This window comes from Rattus norvegicus, chromosome 20 (assembly GCF_021556685.1).
Source record: "Rattus norvegicus strain SHRSP/BbbUtx chromosome 20, alternate assembly SHRSP_T2T, whole genome shotgun sequence".
In the NCBI taxonomy this organism is placed as follows: domain Eukaryota; kingdom Metazoa; phylum Chordata; class Mammalia; order Rodentia; family Muridae; genus Rattus; species Rattus norvegicus.
The window spans coordinates 26,447,485-26,472,910 of NC_141553.1; the positions used below are offsets into that span (position 1 = coordinate 26,447,485).

The following is a 25,426-nucleotide window of genomic DNA, read 5'->3' on the forward strand; positions in this document are numbered from 1 at the left end:
ACACGCCTTTGTTCCCAGTGCTCGGGAGGGAGGGGCAGGCATATCTCGAGTTCAAGGCCAGCCTGGTCTACAAAGAAGCCCTGACTGGAAAAAAACGAAAACCCAAAGCATCCAAACGAAAGATAAGTCTAAAGAAAAATTCTTTTAAAAGAAACATTTCATAATTTTAACATCTGTCCATTCTGATGTCTGCCTGTATGTGTACATGTGTGGACACCAGTGAGTGGTTCAACAGTCATTGCCTTCTATGGCTCCTCACTTTATGAGGCAGGGACTGACTAAACCTGGCTAGTATGTAGGTGCTAGGAATATGAACGTAGGTCATACAGCTCTATCACCTGAACCATCTCCCCAGCCCTCCCATTCTTTTATTTTATAGTTAACATTTTCCCTCATCAATAATGCAAACATTTAAAAGAAACACTTTACCTAACACGTGTAACCCTCGGGTAGATCTCAGGTTCCACAGATGATAAATAAAACAAGCCATCCAAACAAGGATAAAAAACTACTTTTAATATCTTATGGATTCTATAATGGACATAGAATGTAATTTATTTTAAAAAATATTTTCAGTTCTCTTTTATTGATAATATAATTGAGATATTTATTTTATAGATTTAAATTACCTTAAGATTAAATGGAATAACTAGCTACAGTGTGGTCCAGAAATTAAAATATACAAAAGAGCTTTACATTATAAACAGACTTTATCCCCACTCCTGGTACATTTACAAATCACAAGATACATTTTTATTTTTAAAGTAAAGATTATAAAAATGAAACTGATTCATCCAATTTTTCAAGCTATGACAAGAAATCATACATGAAAAAATGCAGAAATAACATTTGCAGCTTAATTTTAATGTCTTAAAAATCACATCAATTCTACAAATCACTACCTCTAAAGACAGTTTACTGCTTCTACTTCATGTGTCATGCTTACAACAAAAGAGAAAAGTGTTCTAAACACAATGATTAGAATTTTTATATACTAAACAATCTCTTTAAAATGTAACAATTGCAACGTGTTTTATATTTACGCTTAGGACTATGACACACTAAACTTACATTACATGGAAGAACTTTATATCTTGACATAATACCTCGGAAACATTGCTTCATCTAAATTTATGGTCCATTTAAATTTTCTAGTACATACCAAGTTATTTAAGACAAGCATCTACAATGTTACTCTCCTTTTAAGAGCAAAGATATTTAGTTTTTATTATCACTGCCTTTGGGAAACACAGGCTTTTAAAAAACTCATGAAAATCAAAGTCCATGATAACAGCATTTGAACAAGACCTGCTATTTCTTCATTTCTTGAATATCTCCTTTAAAATTCAGCACTAATTTTATTGAGAGTGAAAGACATTTGGGGATGTACCTCAGTGTACACTTGGTTTTCTGATGGGATCTCATCATGCCTGGTCCTAGATTCAATCCCCAAAGAGAGAAGAAAGAAAGAAAGAAAGAGAGAGAGAGAGAGAGAGAGAGAGAGAGAGAGAGAGAGAGAGAGAGGAAGGAAGGAAGGAAGGAAGGAAGGAAGAAAGAAAGGCAGGCAGGCAGGCAGACAGTCTGCTTTTCAAACGAATGAAGGGAAAGGTGTTGTTTTTATCAACTGGAGCAGAATTATGAGGTGAAACATAATAAGAACACTACTTTGTTGCTGGCTCTGTTTCACAGACCTTAAATATTCAGTCCTCATTCTGCGACAATAAAACGAAGTCGGCTGATTTTAATAACATTACCCAAGGCTAAAAGGCTGGAGATGTAGTTCAGAGGTAGAGCACTTATCTAGCAAGATAGGCAAGAGAGACCCTGAGTTTACTCCCCAGAAGAAGTAAAGAAAGGACAGAGTGGGAGGGGGTAAATAAGGAGCGGGGTTAGTTGGCTGGGGGTGTGGGCCATTGGCAGTGTGCAATTACACAATCGTCATGCATGAGTGTGATCCATCCCCAGCTTCACAATAAAACAGAAAAGGGCCAGTGACATAGCTCAGTCCTATGGTGCTTGCAGGCTGGGGATGTGGTGAGGGGGTACAACATGTGCTTGGCATGCAAAGGCCCTCGGTTGGATTCCAGTCCCTCCACCCCCAGTAACCACAGTTACAATGGGAAGTTTGGAATGGTATGGTAGGACTAATGACAATCTCTTGAACTCAAATATGAACTTTCTTTTCCTTCCTATTAACACTTTAAAATAACCAAACAGGTAGCCACAGTCAGCCCAAGATGGCTCTTCAGGGTTTTAAGGTATAATGTTTGCCATTAAAAAGTATGTCAGAGGAAGCATGATGGCTGACGCCTGGAATCTCAGGCATGGGATTCCAATTCTCTGGAATGGGCAGCAGAGGAAAGAGGATTGCTACAAGTCTGAGGGTAGCCTGGTCTCTTCACAGTGAGTTCCAAGCCAGCCAGGATAACATATGGAGATCCCATCAAAAAGAAAAATAACAAATTATGCTAAGCATTTTTGATCTATGATTTAAAAACTGAAAGAAATCAAGTATTAAAATACCAGTGGTTCCTGTGTGAGGGCAAACGTCCCCTTCAAGTAACGTTTCCCTCACAATTAAGGTGTCACTCATACACACACACACACACACATATATGTATATACATACATACACACATGCATACACACACACACACACACACACACACACACACACATCCTTCCGAGAATTACTGAGCACAGTAACTACAAATCATGATTTTTTTCTTTTAGTTAAGGTGAAAAAATTGCTTCATAAGTTCATATGTTGTGAAAGCCACAGCTTGAGAGGGAATACAGCGGATGTAGTTCAGAGATAAGCCACGGTACAATCCTCTCCGAATCCCATGGTGTCCATAGACATACTTCATGGTCTCCCTCATGGTACTGAAAGACAGTAGAAAATGACGTAGCAATCACCCACACACTGACAAGACAACTCCGAGCCCAGAACAGCTTTGTTTTATTGTTTGGATGGTTTCTTCAGACAGAATTGTGGTCTGTAGCCTGGGTTAGCTTTGAACTATAATCTTCTGCTTCCCAAATGCTGGGGAAAGAGACCACCACCAGAACCAACCTATGGTAGCCTTTTTAAGGAGGCTTAAATGGCTGTGGTTGCTCAAGCTTGCAACTCTAGCATCTCAGAAGCTGAAACAGGAGTTTCAAGCCAACTTGAGCTACAGAAAGAGCTGTCTCAAGTAAAACAATAAATATTTGCATATATAAATCCATACATACAAAGGAGGCCAGGTGGTGCACGCCTGAAGGTTAGCACTTGGGAGATGGAAACAGGAAGACCAGGAGCTCAAGGCAGTTTTGGCTAAAGTAAGTCAAACATTTGAAAACTGGCCTGGAGAATTGGCTCAGAAGTTAACAGAACTTCTGAGCTCAGGTTCCGTTCCCAACACCCACATGGTGTTCTACAGCCATTTGTAACTCCAGTCCCAAGGGATCCAACACCCTCTTCTGGCCTCAGCAGACACGAGGAATGGACGTGGTACACAGACATACATGCAAGCAAAACACTCATGAAACTGTAAACTTCCATCTGGAATAGCTTTTGGAAGACAAAGGTGACACATAGTTAATGAAAAAAATCAAGTCACCCCCAAAATGGGAAAGCACTCTGCAGAACATTTCCAGGTTACTCAGGTCCATGTGCTCAGCGTGTGCCACATCTCCGTGGTTAACTGGCAGCACTAGCCCATTGTCAGGTTAATGGAAGCACTGGCTGTATGAACATCCACCCTTTAAGCTTTCACTGCAGTGTAACTTTCTGCAGCTGCTTGCTGATGCGGGCCTCAAGTCTGGGGTTACCAGAGTTCTAAAAGGCACTGCTGGGAAGGATGGGACCTCTCCCAGGTGGGGCCTGGCATGAGGCAGCTGAGGAAGACTGTAGGACCCTACCCTCTTCTTTTGTATTCTCTTTCATTTCTTGCCCATGGATTGGGTGAGGTTGAGTTTCTCTGACAAGGTCTTATTCAGCCCTGAAGGGCATGTTCAAGGCCAGATGTGTACTACATTGTAAGATTCTGTCTCAAACACTAACCAACCAAGAAGCCGAGTAAGAGGGTCACACCTTATCCCTTGCACTTAGAATATGAGAAAGGAAGGTTTCAAGTTCAAGGCCATCCATGTTGCATACAAAGCTAGAAGCCAATCAGGGCTACATGAGATCCTGTCTTAAAATTAGAAATTTAAAGACCATTAGGTTTCTAAATATTATAAAGAGTTAGACTTCAGAACACTTACAGGCACTTCTCAAACTCCGGTAGGACTGCCCCCAACTGCATTCTCCGACGGGTTACATCAAATGGGTAGCTAAAGAGACACAATGATTAAAGACTTAACAACACTCTCTCATTTCCTGTCTAACACCCATTAAAACCGCTAGATCCTAAATCTACTGGGCAGTCTGGAACTGGGCAGGTGGAGGCAGGAGGATCTGAAGTTCAAAGCCACCCTCACCTACATAACAAGTTAGAGATCAGTTTTGACCACAAGAGACCCTGGCTTTTGGGGGGAGGGGAAGGTGAGAAAGAGAGGACAGGTTAAGCTGTGGGTCAGCTTTGAGGAAAGAGAGGTGACGGGGCCAAGGGAGAACTAGAACTTTGGGGGTGGTCCTGGGTCCACAGAAGTCCGCAGCCAGCTGTGCACAGCAAAGCAGACACCTCTCCTTTACCATCATCCCCAGCACAGCACTGCCTCCTATCTGAAGATGCAGTCCACTTCCTGGGCAGCTCTTGCTCTGAGCATCTTTTTTTTTTTTTTTTTTTTTTTTTTTTTTTTGGTTCTTTTTTTCAGAGCTGGGGACCGAACCCAGGGCCTTGTGCTTCCTAGGCAAGTGCTCTACCACTGAGCTAAATCCCCAACCCCTTGCTCTGAGCATCTTATCCAGCTGATCCTGGTTCTGCTTGGCCCACCCAGGATTCCGAGGAGTCTGGGGACGGCACTCCCACTGCCTTCCTAGTGCTCAGGACATGTCCTTGGCCACCTTGGAAGCTTTCTCACTTGCTTTCTCTAAAAAGTCCTGCTGCTTAGCTTCCAGCCCTCCATGTCTCATTCTACTTAATCTCTCTTGCTCTGGGGAAATGTCTTGAAACCACCTTCCCAATTTTGATATAGTAATGGACTTATTATAACGTCCCCTCTCTATATCTTTAACTCCAGTTAAACACTGAACTGCTTCAATAAAAACAGCTTGGGCTAGGATGATTGCTCAGTGGTTAAGAGGACTTGCTTCTGTTCCAGAGAACCTGGGTTTAGTTCCCAGCACCTATGTCAGGTGGCTCACAACCACCTTGTCTTAGCTAGGGTTTCTAGCTGTGACAAACACATGTCAAAAGCAAATTGGAGAGGAAGTTTCTTTTTTTTTTTTTTATTAACTTGAGTATTTCTTATATACATTTCGAGTGTTATTCCCTTTCCCGGTATCTGGGCAAACATCCCCCTCCCCCCTCCCCTTCCTTATGGGTGTTCCCCTCCCAACCCTCCCCCCATTGCCGCCCTCCCCCCAACAGTCTAGTTCACTGGGGGTTCAGTCTTAGCAGGACCCAGGGCTTCCCCTTCCACTGGTGCTCTTACTAGGATATTCATTGCTACCTATGAGGTCAGAGTCCAGGGTCAGTCCATGTATAGTCTTTAGGTAGTGGCTTAGTCCCTGGAAGCTCTGGTTGCTTGGCATTGTTGTACATATGGGATCTCGAGCCCCTTCAAGCTCTTCCAGTTCTTTCTCTGATTCCTTCTACGGGGGTCCTATTCTCAGTTCAGTGGTTTGCTGCTAGCATTCGCCTCTGTATTTGCTGTATTCTGGCTGTGTCTCTCAGGAGCGATCTACATCCGGCTCCTGTCGGTCTGCACTTCTTTGCTTCATCCATCTTGTCTAATTGGGTGGCTGTATATGTATGGGCCACATGTGGGGCAGGCTCTGAATGGGTGTTCCTTCAGTCTCTGTTTTAATCTTTGCCTCTCTCTTCCCTGCCAAGGGTATTCTTGTGGGGAGGAAGTTTCTATATTATTGCTCATTGTCAAAGGAAGTCAGGACAGGAACTGAAACAGGACAGGATCCGGGAGGCAGGATCTGCTTCAGAGGCCATGGAAGGGTACTGCTTACTTACTGGCTTGCTTCCCCTGGCTTGCTTGGCCTGCTTTTATACAGAATCCAGGACCACTAGCCTAGGGACGGCACCACACAGAATGGACTGGACCGTCCCACACATTGATCACTAATTGAGAAAATGCCCTACAGCTGGATCTCACAGACGCATTTTCCCCACTGAGACTCCTTCCTCTTTGATAACTCTAACTTGTACAAGTTGACACACAAAACCAGTCAGTACACATCTGTAATACCAGCTCCAGCAGATCTGACACCCTCTTCTGGCCTCTGAGAGAACTGTACTCTTATGGACAAGCACACATACATACATACATACATAAAGATAAAATCTAAACAGAGGGCTTTCTGAGTCGGCTATTATATTTTTCCTTCAGTGAAACTTACAATGCTTCATATACTATCTGGAACAAAATAGGTTGTCAAGAATTTAGTGCACACACGCATGCATGCATGCACACACCCCACAAACCATACATATAAACACACCACATATTGTACACATACATATTCACATATCACAATCCACACACACAAAACACACCACATATTATACACATACACACTTACATACCACAATCCACATATACACTTATCCCACATACACCCCAGAGACCACACACACACACACACACACACACACACACACACACACACACACATTAAATGGCTCAAATGTCAGAAACTTCTTGTGAGCAAATTGACCAGAACAAATGAATGGAGCCAGGCAGTGATGGCTCACGCCTTTAATCCAACCACCTGGGAGACAGAAGGCTGATCTTTGTACTTCAAGGCCAGCCTGGTCTACAAATTGAGCTCAAGGATAGCCAGGTGTACACAAAGAAACTGTCTCAAAAACCAACACAAACTAAACAAAAACAAACAAATGAATGCTCATATTTACATGATTTTTTTCAAAGGAATCTATAGGAAATTGTGAGGATTTAGATTAATGTTATTGACTATTGGCCTGTAATTACCTATAATAGGCTTATGAAAAAAAGGATTAAGTTAATATTTATCAAAATTAAGTTGTATTTTATAAGGGATTGTGCTCTTCAATGATCTGTTAGAAGAGAATAAAATGAACAACAATGTCAGACATGACTCAGAGCCAGAGACTTAGGGACTCAAGTTGAGACACTTACGATATCGTCTGTGCTATTGCTCCAGCAACACCACCACAAAGTAAGTTTATGTGAGTTTTCAAGACTAAGACGTTGGGGTTGTCGGACGATGGTCGGCCAAGCAGGGTGGGAGCATAGGAAAGCCCAACACTCTTCAAGGTACCAAAGGTAAAAAAGGAAACACCTGAGAAGCAGGATACAAACTTACTATGGATGAACTGAGAAAGAGATCTGCATTACATGATAACAAATTAATTGAGAAAACAATTATGCATTTCCCAGTCTAAGACAATTGCTTTAATATGTTTAATTAATACTATAAATGATAATTCAAACATATTACCAGTTATCAAAAAACATAGCATGATTTTTCACACACTAATATATACTGTGTACTAAAGGGGCAGAAGTTAAAACTATTTAAAATCATATAGAATAGATTTAAACAGTCTTCCAAAGTTTAAAAAGAATAAAATTTAAATTCATATTTATAATTTGAGCAGGGGAGGGGGGACGGGGTCTGAGAAATAGTCTCACAATGTGACTGTGCTGGCCTGGAATCACTGTATAACTCAGGGGAGCCTCAGCACCTCAGTGCTGAGACTAAAGGCATGCACCACCCAACCCATAGTTCATAGTTTTTATATACATATGAGCATAATAAATAGACTGTGGTGGTTTAAATATGCTTGGCCCATGGAAAGTGACACTATTGGCCTTGCTGGAATAGGTGTGGTCTTGTTGGAGGAAGTATGTCACTGAGTAGGTAGGCTTTGAGGGCTCCTGGACTCAAGTTCCTGATTCCTGGCTACCTACAGAGAACAGTCTCCTTCTGGCTGCCTTCAAGTCAAGATGCGGAACTCGCATCTCCTTCCCGAGAACCATGTCTGCCTGCACACTGCCAAGATGACAATAGACTGAACCTCTGAACCTGTAAGTCGGCTCCAATTTAATGTTGTCCTTATAAGAGTTGCCTTAGTCGGGGCTGGGGATTTAGCTCAGTGGTAGAACGCTTACCTAGGAAGCGCAAGGCCCTGGGTTCGGTCCCCAGCTCCGAAAAAAAGAACCAAAAAAAAAAAAAAAAAAAAAAAAGAGTTGCCTTAGTCATGGTGTCTCTTCACAATAGAAACCCTAACTAAGACACGGATGTAATCAGAATAAAGACATAGAAGCCAGCCTCAGTGGAACACACCTGCCAGCCCAACACTTAGGAGTCCTAAGCAAGATCAAGGTTTCAAGGTCATTCTTAGCTAGATAGCATGTTCAAGGCTAGACGAGGGTATATTAAACCTCGTCTCAAAAATAAATATGCACCCAGAAAACAGCTCCATAGCAAAAACAAGAAAATACAGTATGTCTCCAACACAATGAACCTCAAAAACACACAGTCCCAACATGATTTCCTTCATATGAAATGCAGGCCTACAGAGATGCAAAAATTAATGGCTGTTGAGACTTGGGAGTCCTAACTACAGATGAAGATGATGTCAAGCTCATTATGATGATGGCTGTGTGTCTAAAATCAGGTAAAAACCACATCCATGGACAAGCTATATGGTGTTCTAGTCACAACTCAATGAAGCTACTATTGGAAAACAACTGAATTGCTATTCCTTAAAGACACTTTAGGAGCTAGAGAAACAGCTTGGTCTTAAGAGCACTTGCTGCTCTTACAAAGGACACAGCACCCACATGATGCTTTACAGGGGTCTGTAAGCCTCGTCTGGCCTCCAAGAGCAACAGACACATGCAGTGTACACATATACAGGCAAACCACTCACATATAAAATAAAAATATAATTTAAAGACGATAGTGTTCCAGCCAGCATAACAGTCACAGTTATAATCCTAGCACTTGGATTCAAGGTCCTTGGCTATGAAATGAGGCCAGATTGGGCTACAAGACTTATCTAAAAACAAAAAGAGAAACGAGAGAAAGAGCTTCCTGCATATCACCAGGGCTGGCCCCAAACTCCCAGCCTCAGTCTCTTGCATCAACTTTTCAAACACCTGGGATTATGAGCATTTACCACTTTGCCCAAACATCAAATGTATATGAGGTGATCTTGAAATTCTGACCCTCTCACCTTGACCTCTCCAGTGCTAGGATTAAAGCAATGTGCCACTGTACTTTTTTTTTAACTTTATTTTAAAATTTTATGTGTATGAGTGTTTATACATGCACCACATGGATGCCTAGTGGCTGCAGAGACGAGAAGAGGTTGTCAGACATCTGAACCACAGTAACAGATGATTGTGAGATCAAGCAGGTGCTGGGAAGCAAACCCTGGTCTTCTGTACGTGCTCTTAACTACTGAGCCATCTCTCCAGCCCCAAACCTGAATTCTTTGTTTGTTCTTTGTTTTTTTCCAGACAGGGTTTCTCTGTAACATCCCTGGCTGTCCTGGAACTCACTATGCAGACTAGGCTAGCCTCAAACTCAGAAAACTCCATCTGCCTCTGCCTCCTGAGTGCTGGGATTAAAGGCATGTGCTACCATGTCTAGCTCAAAACTGGATACTTAACAACATAACTGTTCATTAAGAAAAAAACGTTAGGGGTTGGGGATTTAGCTCAGAGGTAGAGCGCTTGCCTAGCGAGCGCAAGGCCCTGGGTTCGGTCCCCAGCTCCAAAAAAAAGAAAAAAAAAAAAAAAAAGAAAAAAAAGAAAAAAATGTTAACGGAGTACGTTAACGGAGTCACATATTAATAAAAAGATGTAAGATTGCATTTCTATTTAGTGTACATAAACAGTAAACTTTATATATAATTGGCTGAATGACCATATTTGAATTATAATTCTATTTTCATCATAAGTAAAAACCATTTCAGAGAGCATCTTTTCATGTTGTCACTTAAAAAACACTGGTGACATAAATACAAAGTAGGCTTCTGCCAAATTACATTTTGCTTTGCCTTGCTCTGCTTTATGTCTGAAATGGGATCTTGCTGTGTACCCCTGGAAGGCCTGGAGCTGGCTGTGTAGACCAGGCTGGCTTCCAACTCACAGAGCCCTGCCTGCCTCTGCCTCTAAGTGCTGGATGGAAGATGTGTAGCATCTGCCAGCCTGGCCCAGTCTGAATCATACCTGCATATGGAGCCATTCCTAATATAGTAGGCATCAGACCTCTGTAGAATCCAAGGAAACCACCTTCCTTTGAATAAAGAAAGGTAGAGGATTATATCGTACTCATTATGATAAATGCCATCCAATAAAAGCATAATGCAGGGGTTGGGGATTTAGCTCAGTGGTAGAGCGCTTGCCTAGGAAGCGCAAGGCCCTGGGTTCAGTTCCCAGCTCCGAAAAGAAAAAAAAGCATAATGCAATGGAAGTGACTCTAGGCCTCACCTGAAACACAAACTCAAGCTTCTCAGGGCTACTGCTGCTGTTACCATTAATAACTCCTTCCTCCCTCCCTCCTACACTGTGGCTCTGGGAATCAATTCAGAAATTCTGCAGGGTAGGTGAGTGCTCTATCACCGATCTATACCTCTAAGCTGGTATCACTAGTTCACACAGAGAAAGGTAGCTATCCTGACAGTTTCCTAGATACCGGAGGGCATGCTGTGATTTGGAAAGGGGATGGCCTACCTTGGCATAGATTGTCTTGAACGCATGGATGATCCCTGAATAGGTGTGTTCACCTTTCACTTGGAAGGCCAGGCGCACCCTGACCACATCCAGAGGGTAAGTGCAGATAACTGCTGTCATGCCTGAAGAGAATGAACAGCAGACGTCAAAACAGTGACAGCTACATGTGTACACACACACTCCATAGAGTAACGTCTTAGTATTACAAAAATGGTGAAACCTACTCAGAGCAAAGGTGAATTCAAGGACTAAAGACTCAAATCATACAACAGCAGTACCTAAGGAGGGCTAGGGGTTTCTGTTTACTTGGTTTTTTGAGACAGGGTCTCACTATACAGTCTTGCTAGGTTTGACGGTACCACTCCTGGAAAGGGTCAGTTTTTTAAAAATCATCTGAAGTTCCTCTCATTTTGAAATCCTAACGTCAGCACCAAATGATGCAGCTCAAACCCACCATGGGTTTGGTTTTATTGGATGTGAGATTAGTAGTACTGATTATACACCTTTAATCCTAAATTTAACACCTGTAATCCCAGCATTGAGGTGAAAGCAGAAAGCTGAGGATTTCAAGGCCACTCTGTCTAAATAGCTAGTTTGAGACCAGCCTATGCTCCACGAGACCCTATTTCAAAAATCAAACACAAAAACACACTGGGGATCTAGCTCATTTGGTAGCATGCTTGTCAAGTGTTCATGAAGCCCCAGATTCAATTCTCAGTATACATAAACTAGGCGTGGTGGTGGTGGTGGTGGTGACACATGCATATGAATCAGCACGTGGGAAACAGAAGCAGGAGGACCAGGGCTTAAAAACTATCCTCAAGTACATAGCAAGTTCAAGGACACCTATAATACCCAAGACGCTGTAAGTTGTAATGTCTTAAGCTCAGTAGTGGGGAGGCAGAGGCCAGCCAGGACTACATAGTGAGAGTCTATCCTAAAACAGTCAGTTAGGCTGGGAGGATGCTCAGTAGTAGGGCATCTGCTTAGCATGGACCAGGCCTAACTTCCACCCCCAGTCCTGAAAGAAGAAGAAAAAGTTTAGCTCTTACTGCTTTCTTAGAGTTTTTTTTTTTTTTTTGTTTGCTTGTTGTTTTAGACAGAGTCTTGCTATGCAGCTCATGCTGGCCTAGAACTCTCTATATGGGCCCAAGGTAACATTCAACTAGTAACAGTTCTCTAGCCTTGGTCTCCCAAGTGTTGGAAATGCAAGGACCTACAAGTCCTTGCTTAGAGGAGGGCCTGTGTGTATACACATTACTGCCTGTAAAGTGATTCAGTTAACATTGTTTTCTTGGTTTGGTAGCTTTCTAATTTTATCAAACTTACTTATTTTTAAACATTTAGGTTTTTTTAAGACATGGTCTCTGTATATACCCGTGGCTGTCTTGGAACTCACTGTGTACATCAGACTGGGCTGGAACTCAGAGATCCACCTGCCTCTGCCTCCCAAGTGCTGGGATTAAAAGATACACACCATCACTCCCAGCTTTTAAAAATACACAGCTCAAGTTGGCCTCAATTTCATGATTCTCCTGTCTCCACCTTTTCTGCATGTCCTACTGGTGTGGAGCACACAACCACTGTCAGGGGTTACTTCTGTGTGGTATTCTTCCATGGTCCACTGCTGTGAGGTCAGAGGACAAGTCGCAGGAGTACACTCTCACCTCCACCTTGTGAATGTCAAGTACTAAACTCAGGCTGCCAGGGTTGGCTGCAAGCACCTTCACCTGCTGAGCCATCTCACTTACCCAGGGTTTAGTTTTTGATCCTCTTCTTCCAGAGCCAACCCCCTTACTCCTATTAACCAGTATCCCCATCCCTTGTATCTCTTTCCACTTTCTACTTAACAAATATAAAATTCCCAGTTACATTTGAAGGTGGTTAAAGGTAAACAAAGATACTAGATTACTAGATATAAATTAACTAGAACATTAACTCATCCTTGAATAGGAACAACATATTAACTGTAATCAAGTAAACATGGAAAAATAGAGCCATCAGAGAGTCACAGCTCTAACTAGCCTTATATTACCTCAATAAGTATTTCTTAAGCAAAGATTTTTTTTCTCTTATTTTTAATTGTGTGTGTCCATCTATCTGCGTGTTGAGTGTGTGCACGAGAGAACAGGTGCCCATGGAGGTCAGAGAGATCAGGTTCTACTCGAGCTGGGATACCAAGACACTATGAGCCACCTGAAATGGGAGCTAGGATCCTATCTCAAGTCCTCTTCATGAAGAGAAGTGGGGCTGGAAGGATGGTTCAGTAGTTAAAAGTACATTGCTCTTCCAAAAGACTCCAGTTTGGTTGACAGCACTCAGGCTGGGTACCCTACATAGCCAATAACTCCAGCTCCAAGGTATCCAACACCTCTTCTGGCTTCCATGGGTAGATATGTGTATACACTCCCACATATATTCTCATTCTCTCTCTCTCTCTCTCTCTCTCTCTCTCTCTCTCTCTCTCTCTCTCTCTCTCTCTGACACACCCACACATGTGCATTTGCATGTAAATAAAATTATTTTATTACAGGCCCACCAGGATTACATAGTAATGCTGTGTCTCAATAAAAATATAGATATTTTAAAAAATAACAGGAAATACTCTTAGCTGTTTAGCCACCTCTCTAGCCCCCAAATTAAGCATGTTGATATAAAGAAAACTTATTTATCAGATATAAAATGTACCTACTCATCTTACCTGCCATGGATCCAGCCATTAATCTATGCACATGACCAGAAACTCCCAGCTTTGTAGTAATGAACTAGAAACCAAAAACACTGAATTAAACGAGATGATATTTTATGTGTTGAAATACTGTTAAAGGAGCCAGAAAGACAACTCAGCGGTTAAGAGCATTTGCTGCCCTTGCAGACCTGGGTTCAGTTCCCAGCACCCACATGGTGACAAGGCAGCTTATGACGGTCCCTAACAACAGTTCTAGGGGATCCAATACCCTCTTCTGGCTACCACAGGCACCAGACATGCACCGTACATACACATAGATATATATATGCAAGCAAAACATTCATATACATAAAATAAAATCCCAGCACTTAGAAGGCAGACCAGATCTCTGTGAGTTCAAGGCTAACCTGGTCTACAGAGAAAGTTCAAAGACAGCCAAGACTAAACAAAGAAACTTGTCTCAAAAAAAATATTTTTTAATTTCTTTATATTGGTGTTAACTACATGTATGAAAGTGCAGCACCAGTAGAAGGCAAAAGAGGGTGTCAGATTCCCTGAAACTGGAGTTACAGATGCTTTTGAGCCACCATATGGGTGCTCAAGGAATCAAGCCTGGGTTCTTAAGAAGAGCAGCCAATGCTCTTAACCTCTAAGCCATCTCCAACCCAAAACATAATTTCTTTTTTTATGTAAAGTCAGGCTGGGTGTGGTGGCTCATGCCTTTAATACAGCAAAGGCTGGTGGGTCTCTGTGAGTTCAAAGTCAGCCTGGTCTATAGAGCAAGTTTCAGGACAGTCAGGAATACATAACAAAAACCTGTCTCAAAAACAACAACAACAACAACAACAACAACAACAACAACAACAAAAACAACAACAAAAACACCCAAAAAGCAAAAAACAAAAACAAGAAAAGAGGGGTTGGGGATTTAGCTCAGTGGTAGAGCGCTTGCCTAGCAAGCGTAAGGCCCTGAGTTCGGTCCCCAGCTCTGAAAAAAAAAAAAAAAAAGAAAAGAAAAGAAAAGAAAGAAGTAAACTTTGAAAGATAAGAGAAATCTAATGAGAATAAGAAGAAAGCTGTCGGGCTGGAGAGATGGCTCAGTGGTTAAGAGCACTGACTGCTCCTCCAGAGGTCCTGAGTTCAAATCTCAGCAACCACATGGTAGCTCACAACCATCTGTAATGAGATCTGATGCCCTCTTCTGGTGTGTCTGAAGACAGCTACAGTGTACTTATATAAAATAAATAAATAAATAAATCTTAAAAAAAAAAAAGGAAGAAAGCTGTTGAAGCACTGCTGCAAAATAAACTTTTGAAACATGATTTCCCTTATTTAATAACAAAGTCCCAAACTGAGAATACTGTTCACTGGTAAAACATTTGTCTAGGATGCTCAAGTATCTGAGTCTGATCCTCAGAACAACGAAATATTTGTGCATGTGTGTGTGCGCATAATTATACGTTTATATAATATGCATTCATTAAGTATGCTATACATGTACACTTTATGCCAATTGAAAACATATAAACATAATAAATGAATATAAATATATAAATATAAAAGTTCCTCTGGTATTCTCAGAGAACAGAAGAACAAGCCTATTAAATGGGCTGGAGAGACAGAGCAGTAGGTTAAGAGTGACTGCTGCTTATCCACAGGATGTAAATTCTGTTCTGAGCACTCTAACCAGCTAACTCCAGCTCCAGGGGAAATCCAGAGCTTTCTTCTGGCCTCCACAAGCATCCATACGCACACATACATATAAATAGTTTTTTAATTTTATTTTGTGTGTGTGAGTGTGCACACTCATGACGTTAGGGGAAAAGGAGTCAGCTATCTATTTATGGATCCCAGGAACTGAATATGGGTTGCTAGGCTTGACAGAAGCCACCCTTACCCTCTAGCCACCTCAGTGACCCTGTATCTATCTTTCTGGAAGGCACTTTTGAACAGGGCATGGTGGTATACGCCTACAATTCCAGCACTTGAGAGGGAGAGGAGGGAAGATTAGGAGTCCAAAGCCAGTTTTGGCTACACAGTAAATTCTAGGCCAGCCTTACATAAATTCCAGATCCATCTCAAAACAAACTAATAGGAAATGAGAAGATGCTCAATTGCCACAGAAACCTAAAAGCTTGCACTGGATTCACAGCACCCAAAATTAACTTTGAAGCTAAAACAATTAGTGTGCACAGAATTGTAGGCTCAATCCCCAGCACTGAGGAAAAAATTCCAAGAGAGCATGCCCATATAATCCCAGGGTAGAGAGAATCTGTTGTGTGTTGTATGGTTGCAACACTTGTCAATAAAAATCCTATGGCCTATAGAAAAGGGCGGAATAGAAGGTGAGACATCCAATTAGCAGAAAGGATTCTGGGATAGAGGCAGGCTGGGATTTGCTTGGAACATGGAGGTCAAAAACATGGCAGCTGAGCAGAGGTAACCAGTCACATGGCAGAACTCAGACTAGAATAAATGGAATAGTAAGTTATGATCTAATCAGGGAACCAACCTAAGCTTACGGCCAAGGTGCTTGTAAATACATTTTGAGTCTTAGAGTCTTTAGAGGCTTGGGCCTCCAGTTCCTGGAGGAAAAAAATGCACTCGACATCCAGACCTGGGAGGCTGAGGCATGAGGATCATTAGGTCAAACCTAGCCTGTGCTTAACATAAAGATATTGTTTCAACACCACAAAACATGCAAGGGACTACAAGATGATTCAGCAGTAAAGACACCTGCCCCAAGCCTGAGAGCCTGAGTCCAATATGCAGACCTCACAGAGGGAAGGACTTTTACAAGTTATTCCTTGATCTCCATACACACACACACACACACACACACACACACACACACACACACACGTTTGGCATTAAACATAACATTGAAAGACATGAAAGGAAGAAAAATCCAACTACCGTTTTATAATGCTCAAAGGCCATGAACTGGATTGCACCGTAGGGAAAGATTCGAATCATCATTGCACCGTTTCCTTTATATAATCCAAGGTAGCCTTCCTTTTGGGGAACAGCGCGCAGTGCAGAAAGTACCCCTACTCATGGAAAGAGTTTAGAAAAAGATTAAAAATTAGAAGTTAAGGTGATGGAAACTTTGAGCCAGGCATGTGTCTCACATGTGTAATCTATGGTAACTCTTTTTGTTCTTCTTTCTGTTTGTATGTATTTATTATTGTGTATGTGTTTGAGAACGTGTGCTCGTGTCACAGTATGTGTGCAGGTCAGTGGACAACTTTGAGCAGTAGGTTCTCCTTACATATTTATATGGGGTTCTGGGAATCAAACTCAAGTCATTAGGCTTATGTGGTAAGGGTTTTACACACAAAGCCATCTTTCTGGCCCTTATTTCTCCTTTTTTCTTTCTTTTTGTTGAGAGAGAGAGAGAGAGAGAGAGAGAGAGAGAGAGAGAGAGAGAGTGTGTGTGTGTGTGTGTGTGTTTTGTGATAAGGTTTCACCATACAGCTCCAGTTGGCCTACAATCTGTAACTCAGAGATCTGCCTGCTTCTGCCTCCTGAATACTGGACTAAAGATGTGCGCTAGCTTGACCCTTGTTTTGTTTTAATCTCAACTTGGGGGAGGCTAAGGGAGGAAGATCACATGTTCAAGGTCAGCCTCAGCTACATGTAAATTTGAGGCCCAACCTAAAGAACAGTGTCCTAATGTTCCTTCCTCCAATAAACGTATTTAAATTCACTGGTAGAGATTATTAAACCATCATTCATACTGAAATGTTATTTGAGAAATTACATAATTTCATGAGTGTTTTGGGTTTTTTTTTTTTTTTTTTTTTTTAGAAAGGGTCTCCTATGACTGAGGTTGGCCTTAAACACACTAGGCAGTCAAGAATGACCTTGAAGTCTTGATCATCCTGCCTCTACCCCTCAAGGGCTGGTATTATTACTGTGCACCATCATGCCTGACCACAAATGGTAATTTATTTTTTAAATACAATTTACTTATTTTATTTTATATATACAACTGTTTTGCCTACATGTGTGTATGCACCACATGAGTTCCAGATGTCCAAAGAGGTCAGAAGAGGGCATTGGAACCCTGGAACTGGAGCCATAGATGGTTGTGAGCCACTGTGTAGGTGCTAGGAACTGAACCCAAGTCCCCTAAAAAAATAACAAATCCACCCTTTGAGCCATCTCTCCAACCCCAGCCTGGAAGTGGTAATTTCTATACAATAAGTAAACATTATTTATCTAAACCATATAAATACACTTTACTCATAACTGTACTCGATGTCCTGGTACTCGGGAGGCTGAGGCATGAGGATCATTAGTTCAAACCTAGCCTGTGCTTAACATAAAGATACTGTTTCAAAACCACAAAAGATGCAAGGGACAACAAGATAAAACATAAAGCTCAGGATAAAGCTGGAGATATGGCTCAGCGGTTAAGAGCACTGATTGTTCCTCCAGAGGTCCTGAGTTCAAATCCTAGCAACTACATAGTAGCTAAAAACCATCTGTAATGAGATCTGCTGCCCTTTTCTGTTGTGTCTGAAGACAGTTACAGTGCAGTCATATATATATTAAATACTTCTTTAAAAAACATAAGGTTCACCACTGATCAGGACGTGATGGCACACATCTTTAATCCCAGTACTCTAGGGGTAGAGGCAGGTGGATCTCTGTGAGCTCAAGGCCAGCCTGATCTACTTAATGAATTCAAGACAGCAAGGGCTGTATAGAGAGGCCCTGCTTCAATCAATCCATCAATCAATAAAAAGAAAAAAGAAAAACCAAAAAACAAGCTGGGTAATGGCAGTGCATGTCTTTAAACCCAACTCAGAAGCAGAGGCAAGAAGATCTCTGTAAGTTCAAGGCTATCCTGGCCTACAGAGTGAGTTCCAGAAAAGCCAGGGCTATTAGAAAACCCTATCTTGAAAAAACAAACAAACAAAAACAAAGAAAAAGAAAAATGAAAGAAAAGGAGGGCGATAAGGCCCTTGCAAGGCTTGTCCCAAACACAAACATTAAGTCTACTCAGGCAGATAATATTCCATTCCTTTTTATCTTTGGCTTTTGGGCAAGTTGGCAAAATTCCAACCTAGCTTTTTGCCCACTTGACACAAGCTAAAGTCATGTGAGAAGGGAGAGCATCGATAGAAAAAAATGACTCCATAAAATAGGGCTATAGGCAGGCAGGCCTGTAGGCCATTTTCTCAAATAGTGACTGATGTGGAAGGGGCCAGCACATTGTGGGTGGGATCACCTCTGAGTTCTATAAGAAATTGGTCCTGGGTTCTACAGGAAAGTACACTGAGAGCCGGGCTATGTTAGTACACGCCTTTAATCCCAGCACTCAGGAGGCAGAGGAGGGCAGATCCAGGCCAGCCTCTGGTCTACAGAGGACTGCCAGGGCTACACACAGAGAAACTGTCCTGAAAAACAAAAAGAAAAAAAAATGAAGAAAAGGAAGTAGAGGAGGAAGAGGAAGAGGAAGAGGAGGAAGAAGGCAGACTTTGGCCAAGCTGTGAAGAACAAGCCAGTAAGCAGCAATCCTCCATGGCCGCAAGTCATCCTGATGCACACCTCTGCATCAGCTCCTATGGGTCTGCCCTGTTTGAGTTCCTGACTGTCTTCCTGATGAGCTGTGATACAGAGAAGCAAGCATAATAGACCTTTTCCTCCCCAGTGTGCTACTGGTCACGGTGTTTTACCACAGCAATAGAATAACTAAGACAGCATGTAGAGCTCACCTAAATGTTTGTAATGGTGGTTGTGAGCTTGTAATAAAACCTTTACTCGATCCAAGGGAGCAACTGTGGTTTTGGCACAGCATCCAGCAATACCTAAAAAAAAAAAAAAAAGAAGGAAAGGTCAGAAAGAAACTGGATGCTATCTCTTCCTTTTTCTTTTTCTTTTTTTTTTTTTTTTTTTTTTTTTGGTTCTTTTTTTCGGAGCTGGGGACCGAACCCAGGGCCTTGCGCTTCCTAGGTAAGCGCTCTACCACTGAGCTAAATCCCCAACTAACTTTTTTTTTTTTTTTTGGTCCTTTTTCTTTTTCTTTTTCTTTTTCTTTTTTTTTTTCCGGAGCTGGGGACTGAACCCAGGGCTTTGCGCTCGCTAGGCAAGCGCTCTACCACTGAGCTAAATCCCCAACCCTGTGCCATCTCTTCCAAAAGGGAAATCATCACGGGTGCAGTCAGAACACCAACTACGGTTCAGTTTGGTCTCCATGGGGAGAAGTACTGAGTAATAAATAGGTTCTGTAGATCAATGGTCCTGTTCCCTGTAACTTAGGCAATTTCTAAGCAATGTAATACCCAATGATGGATGTAAGACCCAATGATGGATGAACAGAGGGCAATTTAACCCAACTAGGAAGTTCCATTTAAAACTCTCTTCTAGAAATGCTTTTCATTAAAACACCAACCTTTGCCTACAAAAGCAATCATTCCTTTACAATGCAGCAAGTATGCATTTGGTGCCTACTCTGTTGCAATGGTGGCCAGGTGTGCATGGAAGGAAGAGAATGCTTATAAGAAGTTCCCATAGAGGACTGAGCTGTTAGTCTACCAACAAGGATAGCTCTAAAATGACTGAATAAAGGACATGGCAGTTCCCACCAGCCTTTGGGAGGTTGAGACAAGAGAGCTCTGTGAGTTCTCATTGCTGCAGTTTCAGACTACCTTGAGCTACCGAGTGAGATTAGGTCTCAAAAAATTAAATGAGCATCAGCCCATGCCTTTAATCCCAGCACTTGAGAGGCAGAGGTAATCAGGTTATCTGTGAGTTAGGGGCTAACCTAGTCTATATAGTGAATTCCAGGACACCAGGGCTACAGGACTATAAAGAGACCTAGGCCCAGAAGAACAAAACTACAGAAAGAAATGAGAGCTAGTGAGATGGCTGTAGTAGCTTAAGATACTTGCTGTCAATCCTCATGACCTGAGTTTTGACCTGAGACCCACATTATGGAAAGAGTAAACCAATGCCCACAAGTTACCCTCTGACCTATACACATGCTCCACACCCACTCAAATAAATGTAATTTAAGAAATGTTAGGAAGCCGGTTGTGGTGGTGCATGCCTTTAGTCCTGGCACTCATGAGGTAGAGCCTGTGAGTTTGAGCCCCATCTGCTCTACACTTCAAGTTCCAATATAGCCAAGGCTACATAGTGATCCTGGTTCAAGAAAAGAGGAAAGAAAGGAGAGAAAAGAAAAGAACCTCAGGAGCTTGAGAGATGACTGGCAGTTAAGAACACTGGCTGTACTTCCAGAGGACCTGAGTTCAATTCCCAGCACCTACATAGCTACCCATAATGATCTGTAAATCCAATACCAGGGGATCCAATGGTCTCTTTGGCATCCATTGGCACTACCATATGGTGTGCAGACATACATACAAGTAAAACACCCATACACGAATGGAAAAATTATTTAATTTTAGCACACACACAAAAATAAGAAGGCTTCCCAACTAGAACCAGGAATAGGTTAAGTACTATAATATCAGCACTTGGGAGACAGAAGCAGGAGATCTGCCTCAGCTGCATATCAAGTTACAAGGCAGCCCAGACTACATGGGAGCCTGTTTCAAAACCCTACTACCACTACTCACTGCAAAACCTGAGGACTGGAATTTGGGTTTGAGTTCAAATCCCTTGTATCCATGTAAAACCTGGGCATGGTGACATCTGTCTGTAAACCCCAGCATTGGCAGTGGAGACCAGCAACACCAATCTCTGGGGCTCCCTGATCAGCCACCCTAGCCTAGCTAATCAGCAAGCTCCAGTGAAAAACTGCTTCAAAACCTCAGGGGTTTTGAAAACACAGTGCTGCATGTTTTAAATCTCGGCACGGGGGAAGCCAAGGCTGATAGATCTTGGTATGTTCTAGGTTATCCGAAGCTACATAGTAAGGCCTTGTGTGAATAGATGGGTGGTTAAGTGGGTAGAGATAGATAGATAGATAGATAGATAGATAGATAGATAGATAGATAGATAGATACATACATACATACATACATACATACATACATAGAAAGAAGATAGAAGATATAGATAAGAAAGAGAAAAAAGAAGGATGACACTGGTGGATCACACCTGTAATCCTAGTTCTCAGTCACTTGGGAGGCTGACACAAATCAACTGCAAGAGTTAGAGGTCATTCTGAGCTAAGTAGTTAAGTTCTAGGCCAGTCAGGACTACCCAGAGAGATCCCATTTCAGGAAAGAAAAAGAATAAGAAAAGAAAAACTTGAGTATTCACTTTGTAACAAGCACTAGGCTAAGAGATCTGACCATAGACACTGTGCTGAGATTATTACAGTCTCATTTAACCCTTTCAGTACTCTAACGTCACAGAGTCTGGTGGCACAGGCCTGTGATCCTACCTACTGGAGAGGCTGAGCGGAAGGATTCCAAGCTTAGAGCTTGCCTGTGCAACAGGGCAAGTGCAAGGCTACCGCGGGCAACTTAGTGAGAGTGAACATGAGCGAAAGGGCTGGGAGGCTGGGCTGCTCTTGCAGAGGACTGGTATATTGTGGCTCACAACCACCTGTAATTCTAGTTCCACAGTATTGAGCAACCTCTTCTGCCTGTGGGCACCAGGGCTGCACAGGGCACATATAAATACATACATACACGCAGGAAAACACACATAAAAACTAAATAAGTAATTATTTTTTAAAAAGGAAAGAGAAGAGGAAGCAGCAGCAGGAACAGCAAAGCAGGGTGTGGTGGCCACATCGGACTGAGACCTGGCATGAAGAAAGCAGAGGCAGGGGTCTGAGGGATTCACAGTCCCCTTCAAGTATATACTAAGTTGGAGGCCACCATGTGACACATGAGAGTCTGTCTTAAAAAACTCTAGCTGGGGAGTTCAATTCCCAGCAACCACATGGTGGCTCACAACTATCTGTAATGAGATCTGATGCCCTCCTCTGGTGTGTCTGAAGACAGTGACAGTGTACTCATATATAAATAAATAAATAAATCTTTTTAAAAATTTTTAATTAAAAAAAAACTATCTCCCTGGTCTGGCAAGATGGCTCAGCACACATGTAAAGGCACTTGTCTTCAAGTCTGAAGCTCTCAGTTCAGTCCTCAAGATCCACCTGGTGGAAACAGAGAATTACTCCAACAAGATAGCCTCTGACCTCCACACATGCTTGGCATGCCTGTGCCCACAACCATGCATACAATAAACAAACAATCAAGCAAGCAAATGTAATTTGTTAAATGTTAGTATCTTGTGTGTATGAGTGATTTGCCTGTAGGTATCTTTGTGTAACATACGTATGCCTGGTACCTGCTAAGGTCCGAGGAGAGCTGGATCCCCTGGGACTGCACTTAACAAACATTTGTAGTGTCAGGAAAGTGCCGGGAATCAAACCTAGCTGTTCAACACGAGCAACAAGTGCTCAAACTGCTGAGCCAACTCCTCAGATCCCCGAAATTATTTTTTAAAGGCAGGATCTGGCAAGATGGCCTAGTGGGGCACAATGTTTGCCACCAAGCCTAAGGACATGAGTAGGATTCCCAGGGCCCACAGTTGACAAGAGAGAACTGACACTTTATCCTCTAAGTTCCACATGAGAGTGTGATAGGTACACACAGGCGCACAGAGGTTAAGTTTTAAGTAAGTAAAAAGTACGTTATGTCCCATTCCCAAAAAAGTGCTGGGCATGGTGGCACATACCTATGAGCCCAGGACTAGACTGTGGAGGCAGAAATGGGAGCATTGGGAGTTTAAAATTAGCCTCAGCCAATCAGGTTCCTTCTTCATAGGGATCTGGTGATACAATGGCTGCCAAGAACAAAATCCTTGATAGTGTATGCAGCCTGTTCCATGCCTGAGTTCCCCTTAGAGACCTTCAAAACAGTCTTCTAATGGATACTGGTATCTCTGAGCCCAACCAACCTAGGGTCCCCCCCCCCAAAAAAAAATAGACAAAGTGCCTTTGGGAAAGCCAGGCAGAGTGGCAAGGGCTCATGCAGTGGTTTGAATGAGAATGAGCCCCCTAGTATCATATTCTTAAATACTTGGTCCCTGATTGGTGGAACTGCTTAGGAAGGATAGGGAGGTGCAGCCTTGTGGAGAAGGTGGGTCACTGGGAGTAGGTTTTAAGTTTCAAAAGACTTCCACTAGTGTGTCTTTCTGTGCCTTCTGCTTGCTGACCAGATGTGAGTTCTCAGCCATGGCTTTGCTCTGCCGTCATGGACTCTAATACAAAGCCCAATTAAACATTTTTTTTTTGAGATAGGGTCTCTATATCTAGCTCTGGCTGTCCTGGAACTTGCTCTACAGACCAGGCTGGTATTGAACTCACAGAGATCTACCTTCCTCTGCCCCCAAAGTGCTGGGATTAAAGGAGTGGGCCAGCACACCCAGCTGACAGATCTTTCATTTTCTGATATATATATATATATATATATATATATATATATATATATATGTCTAGATATATATCTAGATATACATATATATGAAGGTCAAAGTAGGCAACTAGGGGTGTTCCAGTAATGTAACATATATATATATATGTATATATATATGTGTGTGTATGTATATGTATATGTGTGCATATATATATATATATATATATATATATATATATATATCTCCCCTAAGACAGAGTTTCTCAGTGTAGCTGTGACTGTCCTGGTTGTAGACCAGGTTGACCTGGAGCTTATGTAGATCCACCTGCCTCTGCCTCCAGAGTGCTGGGACTAAGAAATGTCTTTTTAATCTGCAGAAGAAAATAATTACATTCCCAGCACAGCTGATGCTATGACACTATCTTTTTATTGCCAGTCATAAATAGTTAAGTAATGGCAACTCAAATAATCAATCATTGTGAGGAGAGGGCGGTTAAGAGATACAACCATCTGCATACAGAAAGGGGGAGGAAACCTGAGACATGTAAACCAGATAGATGGTCATGAACCCACAAACCACAGCACTACTTTTTCAAGCAACTGCAAGCTTGTTTACCACAATTCCTGGAACCAGTTTTGGTTGTAGGCAGTTTGCACAATACCCTTAGTCATTTTATTTTGTTTTTGAGACAGGGTATCACTATGCATTCCTGGCTTGCCTGGAACTTGCTATGTAAACCAGGTTGATCTCAAACTCAAGATCTGCCTGCCTCTGCATCCCCGGTGCTGCAATTCAAGGCATGTTCCACCATGTTCAGTTCATATCCTAGTCTAGTTTTCAAAGTTAGCCTCCAGAGATGGACTGCGGCATGTGCCTGTAATTCCAGCACTTACTTGGGATGTAGAGACAAGAGAATCAGGAGTTTAAAGCCAGAGTCAACTACATAAAGGAGTTTGAGGTCGGGGCTACATGACAATTTCTCATATCATTATACTCGTGCGCGCGCGCGAAGGAGGCACAAGCCCAAGTTAGCCTCTACCTCCAATATTTGTTTTCTTTTTAAGCAAACAGCAAAATCCAATCCTAAACTGTCACTCAGGTCGTTGGTAACAGAAAGGAGTGGTGCCCACCATGTCCCACCTAAAGGATCCTTTTTTCGACCTTTGGGAAAAGGTGCTTGGTTCAGCAGAGGGATTAACCCCGGCTGCAGCGGCTGAAGTAAAGACCCGGCTGGGCGCTGCAGCAGAAGCCCGGGACTGTCACGGCGGCTGCTGGCTCTGACTGGCCTGCGGCTGGCTTCACCACCCAACTCCAGGATCCCAGCGGTGAACACCTACCTCCGGCTAAGAAGGAACGCAGCCAGTAGAAGTCTCGGCGAGAGGTCGGGCCCCCGCTCCCCGCCGCCTGCGGCACCGCGGGTGGAGGCTCGGCCGCCGCCAGGGCCGCTGCAGCCACCAGGGCCGCCATCCGGACCTGCGCCACGTCCCGAGCCTCCGCTGCCAACTTACAAAACACTAGGAAGCACCATGGCTGTTGCCGGCTCTGACAGGA

At 42.6% G+C, this 25,426-nt stretch overlaps 1 protein-coding gene and 1 non-coding gene across 6 annotated transcripts; one reads left to right on the forward strand and one right to left on the reverse strand.

Moving 5' to 3' along the window:
- Positions 1-495: 495 nt before the first annotated feature.
- Positions 496-25,426, reverse strand: Slc25a16 (solute carrier family 25 member 16). 5 transcript variants are annotated; one of them, NM_001100860.4, is given in 10 exon segments: positions 496-2,614; positions 2,645-2,886; positions 4,252-4,320; positions 7,264-7,426; positions 10,330-10,396; positions 10,834-10,955; positions 13,535-13,598; positions 16,439-16,572; positions 19,249-19,341; positions 25,213-25,426. In NM_001100860.4, coding segments are annotated over 9 exon segments (999 nt in total). In that variant the 5' UTR covers positions 25,343-25,426; the 3' UTR covers positions 496-2,614; positions 2,645-2,729.
- On the forward strand, positions 23,245-23,380 carry Snora70 (Small nucleolar RNA SNORA70). Its single transcript, XR_015646090.1, has one exon. It is a non-coding gene; the product is annotated as a small nucleolar RNA SNORA70 (small nucleolar RNA).